General features: G+C 46.0%; 1 protein-coding gene across 1 annotated transcript; it reads left to right on the top strand.

Annotated features, from left to right (window-relative positions):
- The first annotated feature begins 9,679 nt into the window (after positions 1–9,679).
- LOC138367509 (uncharacterized) lies at positions 9,680–10,114 on the top strand. Its single transcript, XM_069329189.1, has one exon. The coding sequence runs from the start codon at positions 9,680–9,682 to the stop codon at positions 10,112–10,114; it is 435 nt and encodes a 144-aa protein (XP_069185290.1).
- Positions 10,115–19,232: the final 9,118 nt, after the last annotated feature.

Genomic DNA, 19,232 nt, shown 5'->3' with positions numbered 1-19,232 from the left:
CCATAAATGGGTTACGTGGGTAGACAACCCCATAAATGGGTTACGTGGGTAAACAAACCCAAAAATGGGTTACGTGGGTAAACAAACCCAAAAATGGGTTACGTGGGTAAACAAACCAAAAAATGGGTTACGTGGAGAAACAAACCCAAAAATGGGTTACGTGGGTAAACAAACCCAAAAACGGGTTACGTGGGTAGACAAACCCAAAAATGGGTTACGTGGATAAACAAACCCAAAAACGGTTTACGTGGGTAGACAAACCCAAAAACTGGGTTACGTGGGTAGACAAACCCATAAATGGGTTACGTGGGTAGACAACCCCATAAATGGGTTACGTGGGTAAACAAACCCAAAAATGGGTTACGTGGGTAAACAAACCCAAAAACGGGTTACGTGGGTAAACAAACCCAAAAACGGGTTACGTGGGTAAACAAACCCAAAAACGGGTTACGTGGGTAAACAAACCCATAAATGGGTTATGTGGGTAGACAAACCCAAAAATGGGTTACGTGGGTAAACAAACCCAAAAACGGGTTATGTGGGTAAACAAACCAAAAAATGGGTTACGTGGATAAACAAACCCAAAAATGGGTTACGTGGGTAAACAAACCCAAAAATGGGTTACGTGGATAAACAAACCCATAAACGGGTTACGTGGGTAGACAAACCCAAAAATGGGTTACGTGGATAAACAAACCCAAAAACGTTTTACGTGGGTAGACAAACCCAAAAATGGGTTACGTGGGTAGACAAACCCATAAATGGGTTACGTGGGTAGACAACCCCATAAATGGGTTACGTGGGTAAACAAACCCAAAAATGGGTTACGTGGGTAAACAAACCCAAAAACGGGTTACGTGGGTAAACAAACCCAAAAACGGGTTACGTGGGTAAACAAACCCAAAAACGGGTTACGTGGGTAAACAAACCCAAAAATGGGTTACGTGGGTAAACAAACTCAAAAATGGGTTACGTGGGTAAACAAACCAAAAAATGGGTTACGTGGAGAAACAAACCCAAAAATGGGTTACGTGGGTAAACAAACCCAAAAACGGTTTACGTGGGTAGACAAACCCAAAAACGGGTTACGTGGATAAACAAACCCAAAAACGGGTTACGTGGGTAGACAAACCCAAAAACGGGTTACGTGGGTAAACAAACCCATAAATGGGTTATGTGGGTAGACAAACCCAAAAATGGGTTACGTGGGTAAACAAACCCAAAAACGGGTTATGTGGGTAAACAAACCAAAAAATGGGTTACGTGGATAAACAAACCCAAAAATGGGTTACGTGGGTAAACAAACCCAAAAATGGGTTACGTGGATAAATAAACCCAAAAACGGGTTATGTGGATAAATAAACCCAAAAACGGGTTACGTGGGTAAACAAACCCAAAAACGGGTTACGTGGGTAAACAAACCCAAAAATGGGTTACGTGGGTAAACAAACCCAAAAACGGGTTATGTGGGTAAACAAACCCAAAAATGGGTTACGTGGGTAAACAAACCCAAAAATGGGTTACGTGTATAAACAAACCCAAAAATGGGTTACGTGGGTAAACAAACCCAAAAATGAGTACAATTATGAGCGAGCCAACAGTGGTGGTGGTGCAGGAGTGAGGCGACCGGCCGGCCGCCTGGTGAGTGACGCAACAACTAAACACGACCAAACCTGTACGTCAGTATATATATCGCGGGCTTGGAAACACCTTCATTGTCTCATTGGATTATTGTCATTGAAACTGTTGGCAGTATTTGCTTCTTTATTTTATATTATTCGGTGTCGCTCTACTTAATAAAATTGTATTTTTTTAAGTTAGAATATACAACTCAGCGAAGTTGTATATATATTTATTTATTTATTTTTTTAAGTTGAGCAACATTGGTCATTGTGACCAAGGTTGTACTTCTTTGTTCTTTAGGTCATCTAGGTGCTAGGAGAGCTAGGATCAGCTAGGTGTTCTGAGAAGTTCTGTTAATCTCAATCATTCAACCAAATGTCTCATTGTATGATACTGAACCCTAAGCATTGCATGACGTGGAACGATAAGCTCTGCATGTCACAGAACCGTTATAACATTGCACGACACTGAAACCTATGTATTGAAGCCTCAACATTTTATGCAGCCAAACATTTGGTACAAATAACATTTACAGCATCAACAAACCCACAAACACTATTAATGTTGCTGGGTTTGTTGATACGCATTTGTGGATATGTTGATGATAAGTGTTGCTGGGATTGTTCTTGTGATTACATTGTGTACATTTTTTTTGTTGTTGAGGCTTCAAGGACCGCAACGAAAACGGAATGTGCAGAGGCGGTGTGACCAAAGGCTCTGTCTACATTGATAAATCTTGTATGTATAGTAGGACGTCAAGCCGTGACGGGCCGAGTCTACCTGTCCCTTAATTCGTGCGCCAATAGAGAGGTAAATAATCGTCCTCGCCTTCCCCCTCCTCAACCCCCTCCCTTCCCCCCTCCAATTTCACTCAAGTCTCTAAAGTGAGAGAAAACGCCCCACAGATAGACTGGTGGATAATCAATTAGGGCGAATCATATTTTATTTTAAACCTGCGTGTTCCAAAATTAATGGAGGATTAGTTAGTTTGAAGGTAACAAACAGTACCAAACCACGACCTTTTTTTTCCTTCATTTATTACGTTCCTACAACGTTGTTAGAACAAAAAACGTAAAATAACGTTTCTCTAAACGTTGGGGGGGGGGGGTTTACCCTGTGTGTATGTGTGTGTGTGTGTGTGTGTGTGTGTGTGTGTGTGTGTGTGTGTGTGTGTGTGTGTGTGTGTGTGTGTGTGTGTGTGTGTGTGTGTGTGTGTGTGTGTGTGTGTGTGTGTGTGTGTGTGTGTGTGTGTGTGTGTGTGTGTGTGTGTGTGTGTGTGTGTGTGTGTACTCACCTAGTTGTTGTACTCACCTAGTTGTGTCTGCAGGATCGAGCATTGACTCTTGGATCCCGCCTTTCGAGCATCGGTTGTTTACAGCAATGACTCCTGTCCCATTTCCCTATCATACCTGGTTTTAAAATTATGAATAGTATTTGCTTCCACAACCTGTTCCTGAAGTGCATGTGCAACCTGTTCCTCTGTGTGTGTGTGTGTGCGTGTGTGTGTGTGTGTGTGTGTGTGTGTGTGTGTGTGTGTGTGTGTGTGTGTGTGTGTGTGTGTGTGTGTGTGTGTGTGTGTGTGTGTGTGTGTGTTGGGACATGATCCCCTCATGCGCGGTGATGCATTATTCAAGGCCGCTGCGCTGTTGAGATTTCTCGATAACAATGCTATATCATCCTTTCTTTAATTGCTCTCGCCGGCATGGTTAAGTATTGGGATTTGGGACATGTAGAGAAAAGGGCGGGGTTTTCGCCTTATAAATAGGCTACTCTGAAGCGAGCATGTGCGCTCATGTACGCACGTACAAAGGTCTCCTGCACCATCTTGAACACTTAGCTGGAGTACTTATAGAGTTCCTTAGCTGGACCAGATCACAGAGAGAGGCAACAGCAATATGAAGAAAATTGATGAATTTTAGGACATATGAGCTAAGACACTAGATTGAGCTGAGACACGGGGATAAGGAGCTGGGGCACGAGGACAAGGATCTGGAACTCGAGGACAAGGAGCTGGAACATGAGGACAAGGAGCTGGGACACGGGGGGGGGGGGACAAGAAGCTGGAACACGAGGACAAGGATATGGAACTCGAGGACAAGGAGCTGGAACTCGAGGACAAGGAGCTGGAACTCGAGGACAAGGAGTTGGAACATGAGGAACAAGGAGCTGGGACATGAGGGCAAGCAGCTGGGACATGAAAACAAGCAGCTGGAACATGAGGACAAGGAGCTGGGACACGAACTTTCAGGAACTTAATGATGGATGTTCGTGACGCAATATTAAGTACACAGTCGCTCCTTAGACGAAGCAGAGAGCAAAATAAGAACTTCAGAGAGACACTTCGGGGCAAACATCCTAAGTTAAGAGAACTGAACTGAGATTTTTATATTAATTAATATATTAGGTACATCTGCATTTGTGCAGGTACCCTAGACTCTATGAAGGGGAGAACAGTGTGTCAAAAAGCTCTGTATGACTAACCATCCTGTGTGATGGGGATTTTTTAGCATCACCTAGTTAGCTTTTTTTGACACTGTACTCCACTTCATATAGTCTAGGGTAGCTGCACTAATGCAGATGTATCTAATGTATTAATAAAAAAAAAAGTGTCAAAAAGCTGATGCCGGTGCAGGTTTTAGACCCTACTTGGGAAAACAGCAGCGTAGGAAGAGTGAACAAAATAAGAAAGGATAATATAATAGAAGCAACCCCCCTAAAAAGTACAAAAATTACATTATTTTGGGGGGAGGCTTAAACCTTACAAAGCGGGGTTCAGGAGCTAGAGTTCAACCCTACAACCGTATTTAACCGAGTTGTGGTAACCATCTCCATCCACAACTTTAAGGACAGATGCGGCGAAGAATGCGAATGTCAGAATACTTGATGTAAATACTTGGTGTAAATCAGAATACTTGCGTTATAACCCAGCAGGTATGCAAGCATCAGGTTGGTACAGGCGAAGCGTAAGGAGTTAGACCTCACTTCCCCGCAGTCACTGATAGGTAAGTACACAATCCCAGGCAAGCGTGGTGCCTTGGCAACAGCGCTGAGAACACTGTGTTGTGTAAGCATCACCCAGACCACCACCGCTCTCCAACACTCTTCAACACCTGCAACCCCCTACCCTCCAATATCAAAATAATTGCAGGTGTCTTGTTTTCCCAGAGTGAAAGCTATATTAAGGAGGGGATGGGTTTGTGTTGCAAGGCTCAGCAACGACAGTCCCGCAGTTGCCAATAATAACCACCTTGTTTAATGGTACCAAGAGTCTGGCGTACGCTACAGACGCCAATACCACATCTGGCGTCCCTCACGACTCGATTTCATTAGAACCTTCACTACAGATTGCTTTCTACGACCAATATCTATCCATTATATAAACAGAAACTCATTCGCCACTACCAGTGTATTCGTGGGGTTCTGACTTGACCCCCTCAATTTTCCACAGTAACAGCCCGACCACCCACTTCACTGACGGACCCCCGACAAGGTAAATAATCTCCCGGTGGGTTTTGGCAGCCGATTGACCCGAAGTGACCAGCAGGGGTCAAGAGTTCACGCGTCGGCGCCCCAAGATCATAGCTCAGAGCAGTTTATTGGTGAGTTTTGATCCATCTGATGCTGGTCACATCTCGCCTCACACTCCTCACACACTCCACATGGAGTAATTTTATACATACATATATATATACATATATGTGTGTAAATTACGAAAATAAACACGTGATTAAAATGCTAAAAGTCAGAAGATGCTCACCAAAATGGCTTCTTCAATAACGAATTGTAAAAGCACTTATAACAGAAACATAATTGAATCTGCTTTGATACAGATTACAAAAGAAGGTAATTTGAACATTGGCAGTGGTTTATATAACTTAGATCCATTTTTGATAGATCAATTAAAGGGCGATTTGAGTAGGATCATTGATACACATTTGTCTCACTAATTCATTGTAAATATATACTATCTTATGCTATTTTAATCCATGTGTGGGCCTGTTGGTGGGTATGGATAGGAGCTGCATCGTATGGGCCAATAGGCCTTCAGCATTTCTTTTGCAAATCATATTTGTGTCCACCTAATTCCCATTTATTTGTTATTGTACCTCACCTCACTCCACCATTCTCTCCTGCCTATTTATGTCCAATACTTGACCTGTAAAATCACTCCTTCTGAAGATGTATTAATATACGAAAGTACTTAAGGAAATTCCTGTTTCAATTTTCCTCCGTGGTCTGACACTGTCATACACACACACACATATTCTTTCATGTAGAGGTTTCGTTTTTATCAGTTATATTTAATGTATTTTATGCATCCATGTGCCTGTGTTTATCTTTCTCTCGCAATGTTTTTTTTTGTTTCCTTTATTTGAGAAATATAATACGCAATAAGCTGATGAGTTTAATATTTGTGATGGAACACTCCACCGTCATGATGTCCACTATAGCTTAATAGAGGCTCGTATCCCTTAGCAATAAAACACAATATATATACAACCAGTACATAGTATAGATACACCATAGCACAAACAGCTCCGTTGAACTCCACATCACAAATAGAGAGAAAATGTATGGTAATTATCAACGGATAATTGATAATTATCAATTATCAACAAAGCATTGAACCAGTATGAACTTAGCACAAGGAAGAGATAATGTGACAATTAAGGAGCAGGGACATGAGGATGTGATGAAGGAACGGAACTCAGCCATTTGGAACATCAGGGATCGAACACCGACCCAGCAAGACGCGAGGCCGCCGTTCTACTGATTAGCAGATTGGCAATGGAAAATAATCGATGCTGTTTCAAGCTTGACCTAACTAAATAATCAGTATCGCGTTGGAATCACTAGAGGAGGTTTACCGTGAGACATTCTATGGCTAACGGAAAGGTCACTTAGGGGACCAAAGAGTCGTAATACACGTGGACCATTTGACGAACCATCTGAGGTGTATTTAGGCAGTTTTGCTGATCATCTGAGGACAATCTGGGAGGCACCATAAGACCATCCAGCTGTCATAAAAGACCTCCTGAAGATTGCCATCTGGAAACCACCTGGAAACCACCTGGAAACCACCTGGATACCTCCTGGGCCCAAACGAGGGCCACCACCTGCAGGAAGATCCTTCGGTCGAAGGAGACCAAGAACCTCCCACGATTCCAGGAAGGAAAGCGGCTTCGTGCTGTAAACCGTGTTCCCAATTTAAGGAAGTTTAAGGGTATCGCGTGAAGAAAATGTTTTGGGCGAGTAGTGTTGGAGATGATGCTGAGGTATGACATGAAGTGGTGATGCAAAAGATGAAGCAGCTGGGATGCTGATGAAGCTGGGATGCTGATGAAGCTGGGATGCTGATGAAGCTGGGATGCTGATGAAGCTGGGATACTGATGAAGCTGGGATGCTGATGAAGCTGGGATGCTGATGAAGCTGGGATGCTGATGAAGCTGGGATGCTGATGAAGCTGGGATACTGATGAAGCTGGGATGCTGATGAAGCTGGGATGCTGATGAAGCTGGGATGCTGATGAAGCTGGGATACACAGTCAGCTGGGAAGTAGAACATGAAGCTGGACACCATACAAATGGTTAAACGTACACTTCCCAGGAAATCAGATATATATCAAACCGAGCTTCTGGGGTAAAATTTCATATATATATATAACGCCCATGTACACACCAGCTGGAAATAAATGCCCATGTACACACCTGCTAGGAACAATTACCCCATGTATTATACCCATGTACACACCTGCCGGGTCCGCAGTAACTTTACTGTTAATAGAGGCCAAACGGCTTAAGCCCCGAAGCAGAGAAAGCAGATTCCAAGAAAATTTAAATTTAATTTAATTTTTTGTTATCAACGCCAATTTTGGCACCAATTAAGTGGTTTAACTATCAATGTCACTTCAACACCTGCTAGTCAAAATATGGGTCTCGGTTTCTAGTTAGGCCAGTAGAGGAAGGTCTAAAATAGGGCGAGATAATTACACCTTAACTACTCAGTGGTAGAGGAGGTGAAGGAAACGACCAGATAATTGATTGGTTGTCGCCGTTACCTGGTTGACCCCTGTTGAGAGTTTTAATTGTCTCTGGTCACGCTAATTGTGATGGGTGGGTCCCTTCTCTGACACTCTTAAACACGCTTAATCGTGTGTGTGTGGTATGGTGCTGTGATATACTTGATTAAGAGATCCATTGCTGGGGGAGTATAACAAGATAAATATATTTACCTCTCTCTCTCTCTCTCTCTCTCTCTCTCTCTCTCTCTCTCTCTCTCTCTCTCTCTCTCTCTCTCTCTCTCTCTCTCTCTCTCTCTCTCTCTCTCTCTCTCTCTCTCTCTCTCTCTCTCTCTGTCAAAATTAAGACTAGGGTTCATTAGGGCTGTCAGTTGTGGTACACAGTGAATCTGCAAGCAAGGGCTGTTATCCTACCTCAGCTCATCTGAAGCCTGTTCCTAGAGATTCATTTATTTCCTGAGATTTTTATTGGATTATATCCGTCTCTAACTATCTGTAAGGAACAAAATCTATCATATAAGGGACAGGTATCTAGGTCTGTCCAAACTTTTGTTTTATTTGAATCATTAGGAATAAACTTTATTTTAATCTAAGTAAAAGTCATATTAGGAACAGGATGAGCCGGTAGCAAACTGTGTGCCAGATCCTTTATGTGATCAGTTGATCTGATCTCCCGTGTGTTGAGTAAACACACGTTCACACACTCTCTCTCTCTCTCTCTCTCTCTCTCTCTCTCTCTCTCTCTCTCTCTCTCTCTCTCTCTCTCTCTCTCTCTCTCTCTCTCTCTCTCTCTCTCTCTCTCTCTCTCTCTCTCTCTCCCCCTCTCTCTCTCTCTCTCTCTCTCTCTCTCTCTCTCTCTCTCTCTCTCTCTCTCTCTCTCTCTCTCTCTCTCTCTCTCTCTCTCTCTCTCTCTCACTCTCACTCTCACTCTCCCCCCCCCCAGTAAATCAACATACAACACTCTCATATATGTCTTAGTAAAAGTCACAGAATATGAGAATATTGTGAAAAAAGATCGAGCAATCATGAATAATTGTCCAATCTGAAAAAAAACATCAGAAATAAGAACGGGGATAAACCAGATGATACAACACAAAGGCAATTACTGCTGGACAAGCTGCGTCTCGTCTCCCCGAGTGTGAGGGCGAGAGACAGAGCGATTAGAGATCGTTCTTCAGTTGACTACACGCCCCAGGGAGCAAATTGGTGGGTCTGGTGTGGTGCCGTACGATAACATCACACCGTGGTGTCGCAAGGTCTTCCTGCCTGGATCCCTTCCTCCCTCTCTCTCTCTCCCTCTCCTTATTCTCTCTTTCCTCGCCTCCCTCCCTCCTTCCTTCCCATGCCTTCCTTCCTCCCTCCCTTACTCCTCTACCTTCTTAGTCTCTCTCTCTCTCTCTCTCTCTCTCTCTCTCTCTCTCTCTCTCTCTCTCTCTCTCTCTCTCTCTCTCCTTGGCCACTATCGTTCTACCTCCGTGTGAGTGGGCTGTTTTGCTCACTTATTCTTTCACTGCGTGTGGGTCGCTCTGACCGCGTACAACCGCGTGTAGGCCGCTCTGACCGCCTACAACCGCGTGTGGGCCGCCATGACCGCGTACAACCGCGTGTAGGCCGCCCTGACCGCGTACAACCGCGTGTAGGCCGCCTTGACCGCGTACAACCGCGTGTAGGCCGCCCTGACCGCGTACAACCGCGTGTAGGCCGCCCTGACCGCGTACAACCACGTGTAGGCCGCAATGACCGCGTACAACCGCGTGTGGGCCGCCATGACCGCGTACAACCGCGTGTAGGCCGCCCTGACCGCGTACAACCACGTGTAGGCCGCCTTGACCGCGTACAACCACGTGTAGGCCGCCCTGACCGCGTACAACCACGTGTAGGCCGCAATGACCGCGTACAACCGCGTGTGGGCCGCCCTGACCGCGTACAACCGCGTGTGGGCCGCCCTGACCGCGTACAACCGCGTGTGGGCCGCCCTGACCGCGTACAACCGCATGTAGGCCGCAATGACCGCATACAACCACGTGTGGGCCGTCATGACCGCATACAACCACGTGTGGGCCGCCCTGACCGCCTACAACCGCGTGTGGGCCGTCATGACCGCATACAACCGCGTGTGGGCCGTCATGACCGCGTACAACCGCGTGTGGGCCGTCATGACCGCGTACAACCGCGTGTGGGCCGTCATGACCGCGTACAACCGCGTGTGGGCCGTCATGACCGCGTACAACCGCGTGTGGACCGTCATGACCGCGTACAACCGCGTGTGGACCGTCATGACCGCATACAACCACGTATGGGCCGCCCTGACCGCCTACAACCGCGTGTGGGCCGTCAGGACCGCGTACAACCGCGTGTGGGCCGTCAGGACCGCGTACAACCGCGTGTGGGCCGTCATGACCGCCTACAACCGCGTGTGGACCATCATGACCGCCATTCACCGCGTGAGGGCTATCTTGAGGTTATCTTGAGAGGATTTCAGGGCTTAGTGTCCCCGCGGCCCTGTCCTAGACCAGGCTTCCACCCTCCCCCCCCCAGGAAGCAGCCCGTGACAGCTGACTAACTCCCAGGTACCTATTTACTGCTAGGTAACAGGGGCATCAGGGTGAAAGAAACTCTGCCCATTGTTTCTCGCCGGCACCCGGGATCGAACCCGGGACCACAGGATAACGCGTCCAGTGTTCTGTCCGCTCAGCCACCGGCTCCTATTGACAAATCACACATTTTTTTCATAATTTTAAATGTTTGACATTACATTACTATTATGTCCTTTTTAAATTACTTTCGTGCGCGCGCGCACGCGTGTGTGTGTGTGTATTTACTATTTGTATTATTATTTGTATTTACTATTTGTATCTACAGAATCGAGCTCTTGGACTCCGCCTTTCTAATTCATTTTGTCTCTATTATATGTACTAGATACATTTCTCTCTAACACACACACACACACACACACACACACACACACACACACACACACACACACACACACACACACACACATGTCACTTATGTCAGGAGAATTGCCCAGTTGCTGGAAGAAGGCAAATGTCGTGCCGATCTTCAAGAAAGGAGATAGGGAGGAGGCACTTAACTACAGACCTGTATCACTGACAAGCATCCCCTGTAAAATACTGGAAAGAATAATTAGGCTACGACTGGTTGCACACCTGGAGAACATTAGGTTTGTGAACAAACATCAACATGGGTTCTGGACAGGGAAATCGTGCCTAACAAACCTTCTGGAATTCTATGATAAAATAACGAGGATAAGACAGGACAGAGATGGTTGGGCAGACTGCATATTTCTGGACTGCCAAAAAGCCTTTGATACAGTACCGCACATGAGACTGCTGTTCAAGCTCGAGAGGCAGGCGGGGGTGGGGGGAAAGGTCCTAGAATGGATAAGGAACTACCTAACAGGAAGGAGCCAAAGAGTTACGGTAAGGGGCGAGAAGTCGGACTGGCGAACAGTAACAAGTGGAGTACCACAAGGATCGGTGCTGGGACCAATTCTATTTCTTGTATATGTTAACGACATGTTTACAGGCGTAGAGTCCTACATGTCGATGTTTGCGGATGATGCAAAGTTGATGAGAAGAGTTGTGACAGATGAGGATTGCAGGATCCTCCAAGAGGACCTGAACAGATTGCAGAGATGGTCAGAGAAATGGCTACTAGAATTCAACACGAGCAAATGTAAAGTTATGGAAATGGGACTAGGAGATAGGAGACCAAAGGGACAGTACACAATGAAGGGGAACAGCCTACCTGTAACGACGCGTGAAAGAGACCTGGGGGTGGACGTAACACCTAATCTATCTCCTGAGGCACATATTAATAGGATAACGACAGCAGCGTACTCTACACTGGCAAAAGTTAGAACATCATTCAGAAACCTAAGTAAGGAGGCATTTAGGGCGCTTTACACTGCCTACGTAAGGCCAGTCTTAGAGTATGCCGCCTCATCATGGAGTCCCCATCTGAAGAAGCATATAATGAAACTGGAAAAGGTTCAGAGGTTTGCAACGAGACTCGTCCCAGAGCTACGAGGGATGGGGTATGAAGAGCGCCTGAGGGAACTGTGCCTTACGACACTAGAAAGAAGAAGGGAGAGGGGGGACATGATAGGAACGTATAAGATACTCAGAGGAATTGACAGAGTGGACATAGACGAAATGTTCACACGGAATAGTAACAGAACGAGAGGACATGGATGGAAGCTTGAAACTCAGATGAGTCACAGAGATGTAAGGAAGTTTTCTTTTAGCGTGAGAGTAGTGGGGAAATGGAATGCACTTCAGGAACAGGTTGTGGAAGCAAATACTATTCATAATTTTAAAACCAGGTATGATAGGGAAATGGGACAGGAGTCATTGCTGTAAACAACCGATGCTCGAAAGGCGGGATCCAAGAGTCAATGCTCGATCCTGCAAGCACATATAGGTGAGTACATATAGGTGAGTACACACACACACACACACACACACACACACACACACACACACACACACACACACACACACACACACACAATGACCGCAATACACACGCATACAATGACCGACTCAGGAATCTGTACACCTGTTGATTGACGGTTGAGAGGCGGGACCAAAGAGCCAGAGCTCAACCCCCGCAAACACAACTAGGTGAGTACAACTAGGTGAGTACACACACACACACACACACACACACACACACACACACACTTGTCTTGTGACCATCGTGTTGGGTGGACGTGGGTTGGGAGCTCCTGGATCACTAGTGGAGTGGGAGGGGTAATCAGGCAACTTCGAAGTGAAAAAGACTATAAGTGAATGTACAAGTGAATGAAAAAACCTTGGGTTTTGACCAGAGCCATAAGGTAGTGAAGAAAAACAGTTTAATTAGCGTAATTCAAAATAGTTGAGGAAATACTGTGCAGTGTGAAACCAGACCTCACCGACCTCTGACCGCGTGACCTCACCTCGGCAGCAACCCCTATACCACCACGTGGGACGACGATTGGAGATTCACTCACCTATTGTGTTAGCAGATTGTGCAAGGTATTGAGGAGCGCCTTTTTGGCTAGATTGTTACTGCAATGACTAGAAGGGGTTCAAGGTCAATCACCAGCAGGGATGAGGAGGAGGACAGATTTATAGACAAATTAATAGGGAAATTTGTAGAGAGAAGGAGTGATTGGTTGGAGGATCTAATCCAGGGGATTAAAAGTGAGGTATTTCAGCAAATACAGGATGCGGTAGAGAGGCAGAAACAAGAACTTATGCTCTATGTTCAGGAAGAGATTAGGAAGGGAAGAGAGGACTGGGAGAGGGAATGTGCTCGTATCACAAACGAATTAGGAAGGTTTAGCAGCATGGCTAAGGATAGAGGATTAGTGGGAGATGGGTTAGTGACTGCGGTTGGGATGGGGAATCCCCAGGGGACAGGCTACCAGCATGACAATGAATTACTGAGGAGACGGTCTATTATAATACATGGATTATTCGAATCTAGGGCACCAACTAGACAAGAGAGAATAGAAACAGAAAAATACGAATTGCACGAGATATTGAGGTGTATTGGAGCAGAGATGGCAGAACGCGAGGTGGATATCAATCGACGGGTTGGACCCTACAATTGTACCAAGAATAGACCTGTTCTGGTGCAATTCTCCAATGAGGAGGCAGTGGAGTACATAATGAGGAGCAAGCATTTACTCAGAGGAAGTGAAACCCATTACAATGTGTTTATAGAGAGGTTTATGACGAAAGATGAGCAAACAGCCCACAAAAATAGATGGCAACAACGACAACGTACTAGCGTCTCAGGTAGTCTCACCTCCCAGGACACATCCCAGGTCACCTCCCAGGTCACCTCCCAGGTCATCTCCCAGGTCGCATCCTCCCCAACTCAGCCCTCCTATACATCCCCCCTGCCTCAGCCTCCCAAAACCCCCCTGTCCCTTCCACATTTGCACCTCCACAACGATTCCCCTGCCCCTGCTACATCACACTTGTCAGCGACCCCAGTGGGTCAAGCAATGCCCTCCCCAAACCCACCTTCCCATCCCCCCTCCCCAAATACCCCTTCCCACTCCCCTGCCCCTTCTACCCCATTGACTTCAATTCCATCTACTCCATCCCAGCTTCCACTGCACCCCTCTTCCACTCACCCCCAAACCCCACCCAACCCTCACCCCTCCTATGCACCTCCAGCCCACATTTAACCCCCTCACCTTGTGACCCCCTAACACCTTCCCACCATCTCCCTCTTCCCCTCTTCTACCCCAAAACCCCCACCTACCCCCGATTCCCCCCTAACTAATATACCCTCTCTTCCACTCCCAGCACCCATGCTCCATTCTCATCTCAACTCTCCACCCTCAGTAGCCCTCTTCCCCCCAACCTCTCAACCTCTATCTGACTCTCAGTCTCACTCTATTTCTCAACCCCCCTATGCTATTCAGACCCCTAACTTTCAGACCCATTATGCCCTTCCTACCCCCCTAGATGCCCAGACCCCATTCGCCTACCAGGCACTCCCAGGCACCCCCCTAGCACCCCCCCACTCACCCCCACAGCCCCCACTTGCCCCCCAGACACCCCCCAGTTCCCCCCAGACCCCTGGTGAAAGGGGGAACTCTGACACCCGAGTTTCCAAGAAGAGTCTCAAGGTTTGGTACACCAATGCTGATGGGGTAGCCAATAAAGCAGAAGAGATAAAAGAAAGAGTTAGTGAGGCAGACCCAGACATAGTGGCAATAGTGGAAACTAAAATAAATGGCATGATCTCGGATGCAATCTTTCCAGAGGGGTACCAGGTGATAAGAAAAGAAAGGACACAGAGACAGGGAGGAGGAGTGGCACTACTAATAAAGCGGAAATGGGAGTTTGATGAGCTGGAAAATCCGGGTACCAATGAAAGCACAAGCTTCATACATGGAACTCTGACAGTGGATGGGAAGAAGATTGTAATCTTGATACTCTACAATCCCCCACCAAACAGTAGAAGGCCCAGGCAGGAGTACGAGGACAGCAACAAGACATGTATGGATGAACTGCAGAGGGCAGCAACTTTAGCGCATAGAATGAGAGCGAAGCTGCTGGTCATGGGGGACCTAAATCACGGAGAGATAGATTGGGAAACGAGGAATCCCCATGGCGGGGAGGAGACCTGGGGAGCGAAGCTGGTAGACGTTATTGACAGGAATTTCCTAACACAGCATGTGAAAGAAGATACTAGGGAAAGAGGAGGGGATACGCCCAGCCTATTAGATCTCATTATCACTCAGAATGTAGAAGACATCGAGCAGTTGGAACATGAAATACCACTAGGAGCTAGTGACCATTGTGTCCTAGCCTTTGACTACATGATGGAGCTTAAAATTGTGACCAAAGGACAAGAGGTCCGGGAAAGGAGACTTGATTACAGAAAAGGGGACTACAGAAGGATAAGGGACTACCTGGGAGAAGTGCAGTGGGAGGAAGAACTTAGAGGAAAAACAGTGCAAGGTATGATGAACCAAGTCATATTGAAATGCAAGGAGGCTGAAGATAGATTTATTCCAACAATAAAGGAAAAAAGCAGGAGGGAATATAATAACCCATGGTTTAATAGACAGTGTCAGGAAGCAAAGGTGAGAAGCAGGAGGGAGTGGAGGAAGTACAGAAGGCAAAGGACAGAGGACAACAGGATTAGATGTAACAGAGCTAGGAATGATTACATTAACATAAGACGAGTGTCGGAAAGAAATTATGAGAACGATATTGCAGTCAAGGCGAAAAAGCAACCAAAATTACTACATAGCCATATAAGAAGGAAGATGTCGGTAAATGACCAAGTGACAAGACTGAGGAAAACAGAAGGGGCATATACAGAAAGCGACAAGGAAATCTGCGAGGTACTGAATGCAAAATTCCATGGAGTGTTCACTACCGAGCCTGAGCAGCTCCCATTGTTAGAAGAGATTACCCAAGATGAAAGACTATCAGATATAGAGGTGACAGCAGAGGATGTAATGAAACAGTTGACAACACTGGATGCAAATAAAGCTGTTGGACCAGACAAAGTATCACCGTGGATACTTAAAGAGGCAGCGCAGGCTCTCAGCGTGCCTCTGGCAATGATCTTCAATGAGTCACTTATGTCGGGAGAATTGCCCAGTTGCTGGAAGGAGGCAAATGTCGTACCGATTTTCAAAAAGGGGGATAGGGAGGAGGCACTTAACTACAGACCCGTATCACTGACAAGCATCCCCTGCAAAATACTTGAAAGAATAATTAGGCTAAGACTTGTTGAGCACCTGGAGAGCATTGGGTTTGTAAACAAGCACCAACATGGGTTCTGGACAGGGAAATCATGCCTAACAAACCTTTTAGAATTCTATGATAAAGTAACAAGGATAAGGCAGGACAGAGAAGGCTGGGCAGACTGCATATTTCTTGACTGCCAAAAGGCCTTTGATACGGTACCGCACATGAGACTGCTATACAAACTTGAGAGGCAGGCAGGAGTAAGCGGAAAGGCCCTAGTATGGGTGAAGAACTACCTAACAGGAAGGAGCCAGAGGGTAATGGTAAGGGGCGAAAAGTCGGACTGGCGAACAGTAACAAGTGGAGTACCTCAAGGATCGGTGCTGGGACCAATCCTCTTTCTAATTTACGTAAATGATATGTTTACAGGAGTGGAATCATACATGTCGATGTTTGCAGATGACGCAAAATTAATGAGAAGAGTTGTGACAGACGAGGATTGTAGGATCCTCCAAGAGGACTTAAACAGGCTGCAGAGATGGTCAGAGAAATGGCTACTGGAGTTTAACACCAGTAAATGTAAAGTTATGGAAATGGGATCAGGTGACAGGAGACCAAAGGGACAGTACACAATGAAGGGGAACAGCCTACCTGTAACGATTCGAGAAAGAGACCTGGGAGTGGATGTGACACCTAATCTAACTCCTGAGGCACATATAAATAGGATAACGACAGCAGCGTACTCTACACTGGCGAAAATTAGAACTTCATTCAGAAACCTAAATGAGGAAGCTTTTAGGGCGCTTTACACTGCCTACGTGAGACCCGTCTTAGAGTATGCCGCGCCATCATGGAGCCCCCACCTGAAGAAACACATAAAGAAACTGGAGAAGGTTCAGAGGTTTGCGACGAGGCTTGTCCCAGAGCTACGAGGGATGGGATATGAAGAGCGGCTGAAGGAACTGAACCTTACGACACTAGAGAAAAGAAGGGAGAGAGGAGATATGATAGGGACATATAAAATACTCAGGGGAATTGACAAAGTGGAAATAGATCAAATGTTCACACGTAATAATAACAGAACGAGGGGACATGGGTGGAAACTGGAAACTCAGATGAGTCACAGAGATGTTAGGAAGTTTTCTTTTAGCGTGAGAGTAGTAGAAAAATGGAATGCACTTGGGGAACAGGTTGTGGAAGCAAATACTATTCATACTTTTAAAACTAGGTATGATAGGGAAATGGGACAGGAGTCATTGCTGTAAACAACCGATAGCTAGAAAGGCGGGATCCAAGAGTCAATGCTCGATCCTGCAAGCACATATAGGTGAGTACATATAGGTGAGTACACACACACACACACACACACACACACACACACACACACACGTGCCCAATTGCTGGAAGGAGGCAAATGTACCGATTTTCAAGAAAGGTGATAGGGAGGAGGCACTTAACTACAGACCCGTATCACTGACAAGCATCCCCTGCAAAATACTTGAAAGAATAATTAGGCTACGACTGGTTGCACACCTGGAGAACATTAGGTTTGTGAACAAACATCAACATGGGTTCTGGACAGGGAAATCTTGCCCAACAAATCTTTCGGAATTCTATGGTAAAATAGCAAGGATAAGGCAGAACAGAGAAGGCTGGGCAGACTACATATTTCTAGACTGCCAAAAGGTCTTTGATACAGTACCGCACATGAGACTGATATTCAAAATCGAGAGGCAGGCAGGAGTTAGCGGAAAGGCCCTAGTATGAGTAAGGAACTACCTAACAGGAAGGAGCCAGAGAGTAACGGTAAGGGGCGAGAAGACGGCCTGGCGAACAGTAACGAGTGGACTACTTCAAGGATCGGTGCTGGGACCAATTCTATTTCTAATTTACGTAAATGATATATTTACAGGAGTGGAATCCTACATGTCAATGTTCGCGGATGACGCAAAACTAATGAGAAGAGTTGTGACAGACGAGGATCGTATGGTCATCCAGGAGTACCTTGACAGGTTGCGGAGATGGTCAGAGAAATGGCTACTGGAGTTCAACACGAGTAAATGTAAAGTTATGGAAATGGGATCAGGTGATAGGAGACCAAAAGGACAGTACACATTGAAGGGGAACTGCCTACCTGTGAAGATTCGAGAAAGAGACCTGGGAGTGGACGTAACACCGAATCTAACTCCTGAGGCACATATAAATAGGATAACGACAGCAGTGTACTCTACACTGGCAAAAGTTAGAACATCATTCAGAAACCTAAGTGAGAAGGCTTTTAGGGCGCTTTACACTTCCTACGAGAGACCCGTCTTAGAGTATGCCGCGCCATCATGGAGTCCCCACCTGAAGAAACACGTAAGGAAACTGGAAAAGGTTCAGAAGTTTGCGACGAGGCTTGTCCCAGAGTTACGAGGAATGGGTAATGAAGAGCCCGTGAAGGAACTGAACCTTACGACAAAAGAAAAAAGAAGCGAGAGGGTGGATATGATAGGAACGTATAAAATACTCAGAGGAATTGACAAAAGGGAAATAGATGAAATGTTCACACGTAATAGTAACAGAACGAGCGGACATGGGTGGAAGCTGGAAACTCAGATGAGTCACAGAGATGTTAGGAAGTATTCCTTTAGCGTGAGAGTAGTGGAAAAAATGGAATGCACTTAAGGGGCAGGTTGTGGTAGCAAACTCTATTCAGAATTTTAAAATTAGATATGATAGGGAAATGGGACCGGAGTCATTGCTGTAAACAACCGATGGCTAGAAAGACGGGATCCAAGAGTCAATGTTCGATCCTGCAAGCACAAATAGGTGAGTACACACACACATCCTAAGGAAGCAGCCCATATCAGCTGTGTAACTCCCAGGTACATATTTACTGCTAGATGAACACGTATATCAGGGTGAAAGAAACTCTGCCCATTTGTTTCCGCCTCCGCCGGGAGTCGGACCACGACCAAGAGCTGTCCACTAGGCAGCCAGCCCCCCACCCCCCTGTGTGTACTCACCTATTTGTACTCGCCTATTTGTGCTTGTGGGATCGATCATTGACTCTTGGATCCCGCCTTTCTAGCCATCGGTTGTTTACGGCAATAACTCCTGTCCCATTTCTCTATCATATCTAGTTTTAAAATATGGGAGTTACGTAGGTGTGTGTATGTATTCACCTAGTTGTATTCACCTAGTTGTGCTTGCGGTGGTTGAGCTCTGCTCTTTCGGCCCGCCTCTCAACTGTCAATCAATCAACTGTTACTAACTACTATTTTTTTCCACACACACATACACACTCCCAGGAAGCAACCCGTAGTAGATGTCTAATTCCCAGGTACCTATTTACTGCTAGGTAACAGGG

This window comes from Procambarus clarkii, chromosome 22 (assembly GCF_040958095.1).
Source record: "Procambarus clarkii isolate CNS0578487 chromosome 22, FALCON_Pclarkii_2.0, whole genome shotgun sequence".
Taxonomy (NCBI): Eukaryota; Metazoa; Arthropoda; class Malacostraca; order Decapoda; family Cambaridae; genus Procambarus; species Procambarus clarkii.
Note: the sequence above shows the minus strand (reverse complement) of the source record. Positions and strands in the feature narration are given on the sequence as shown.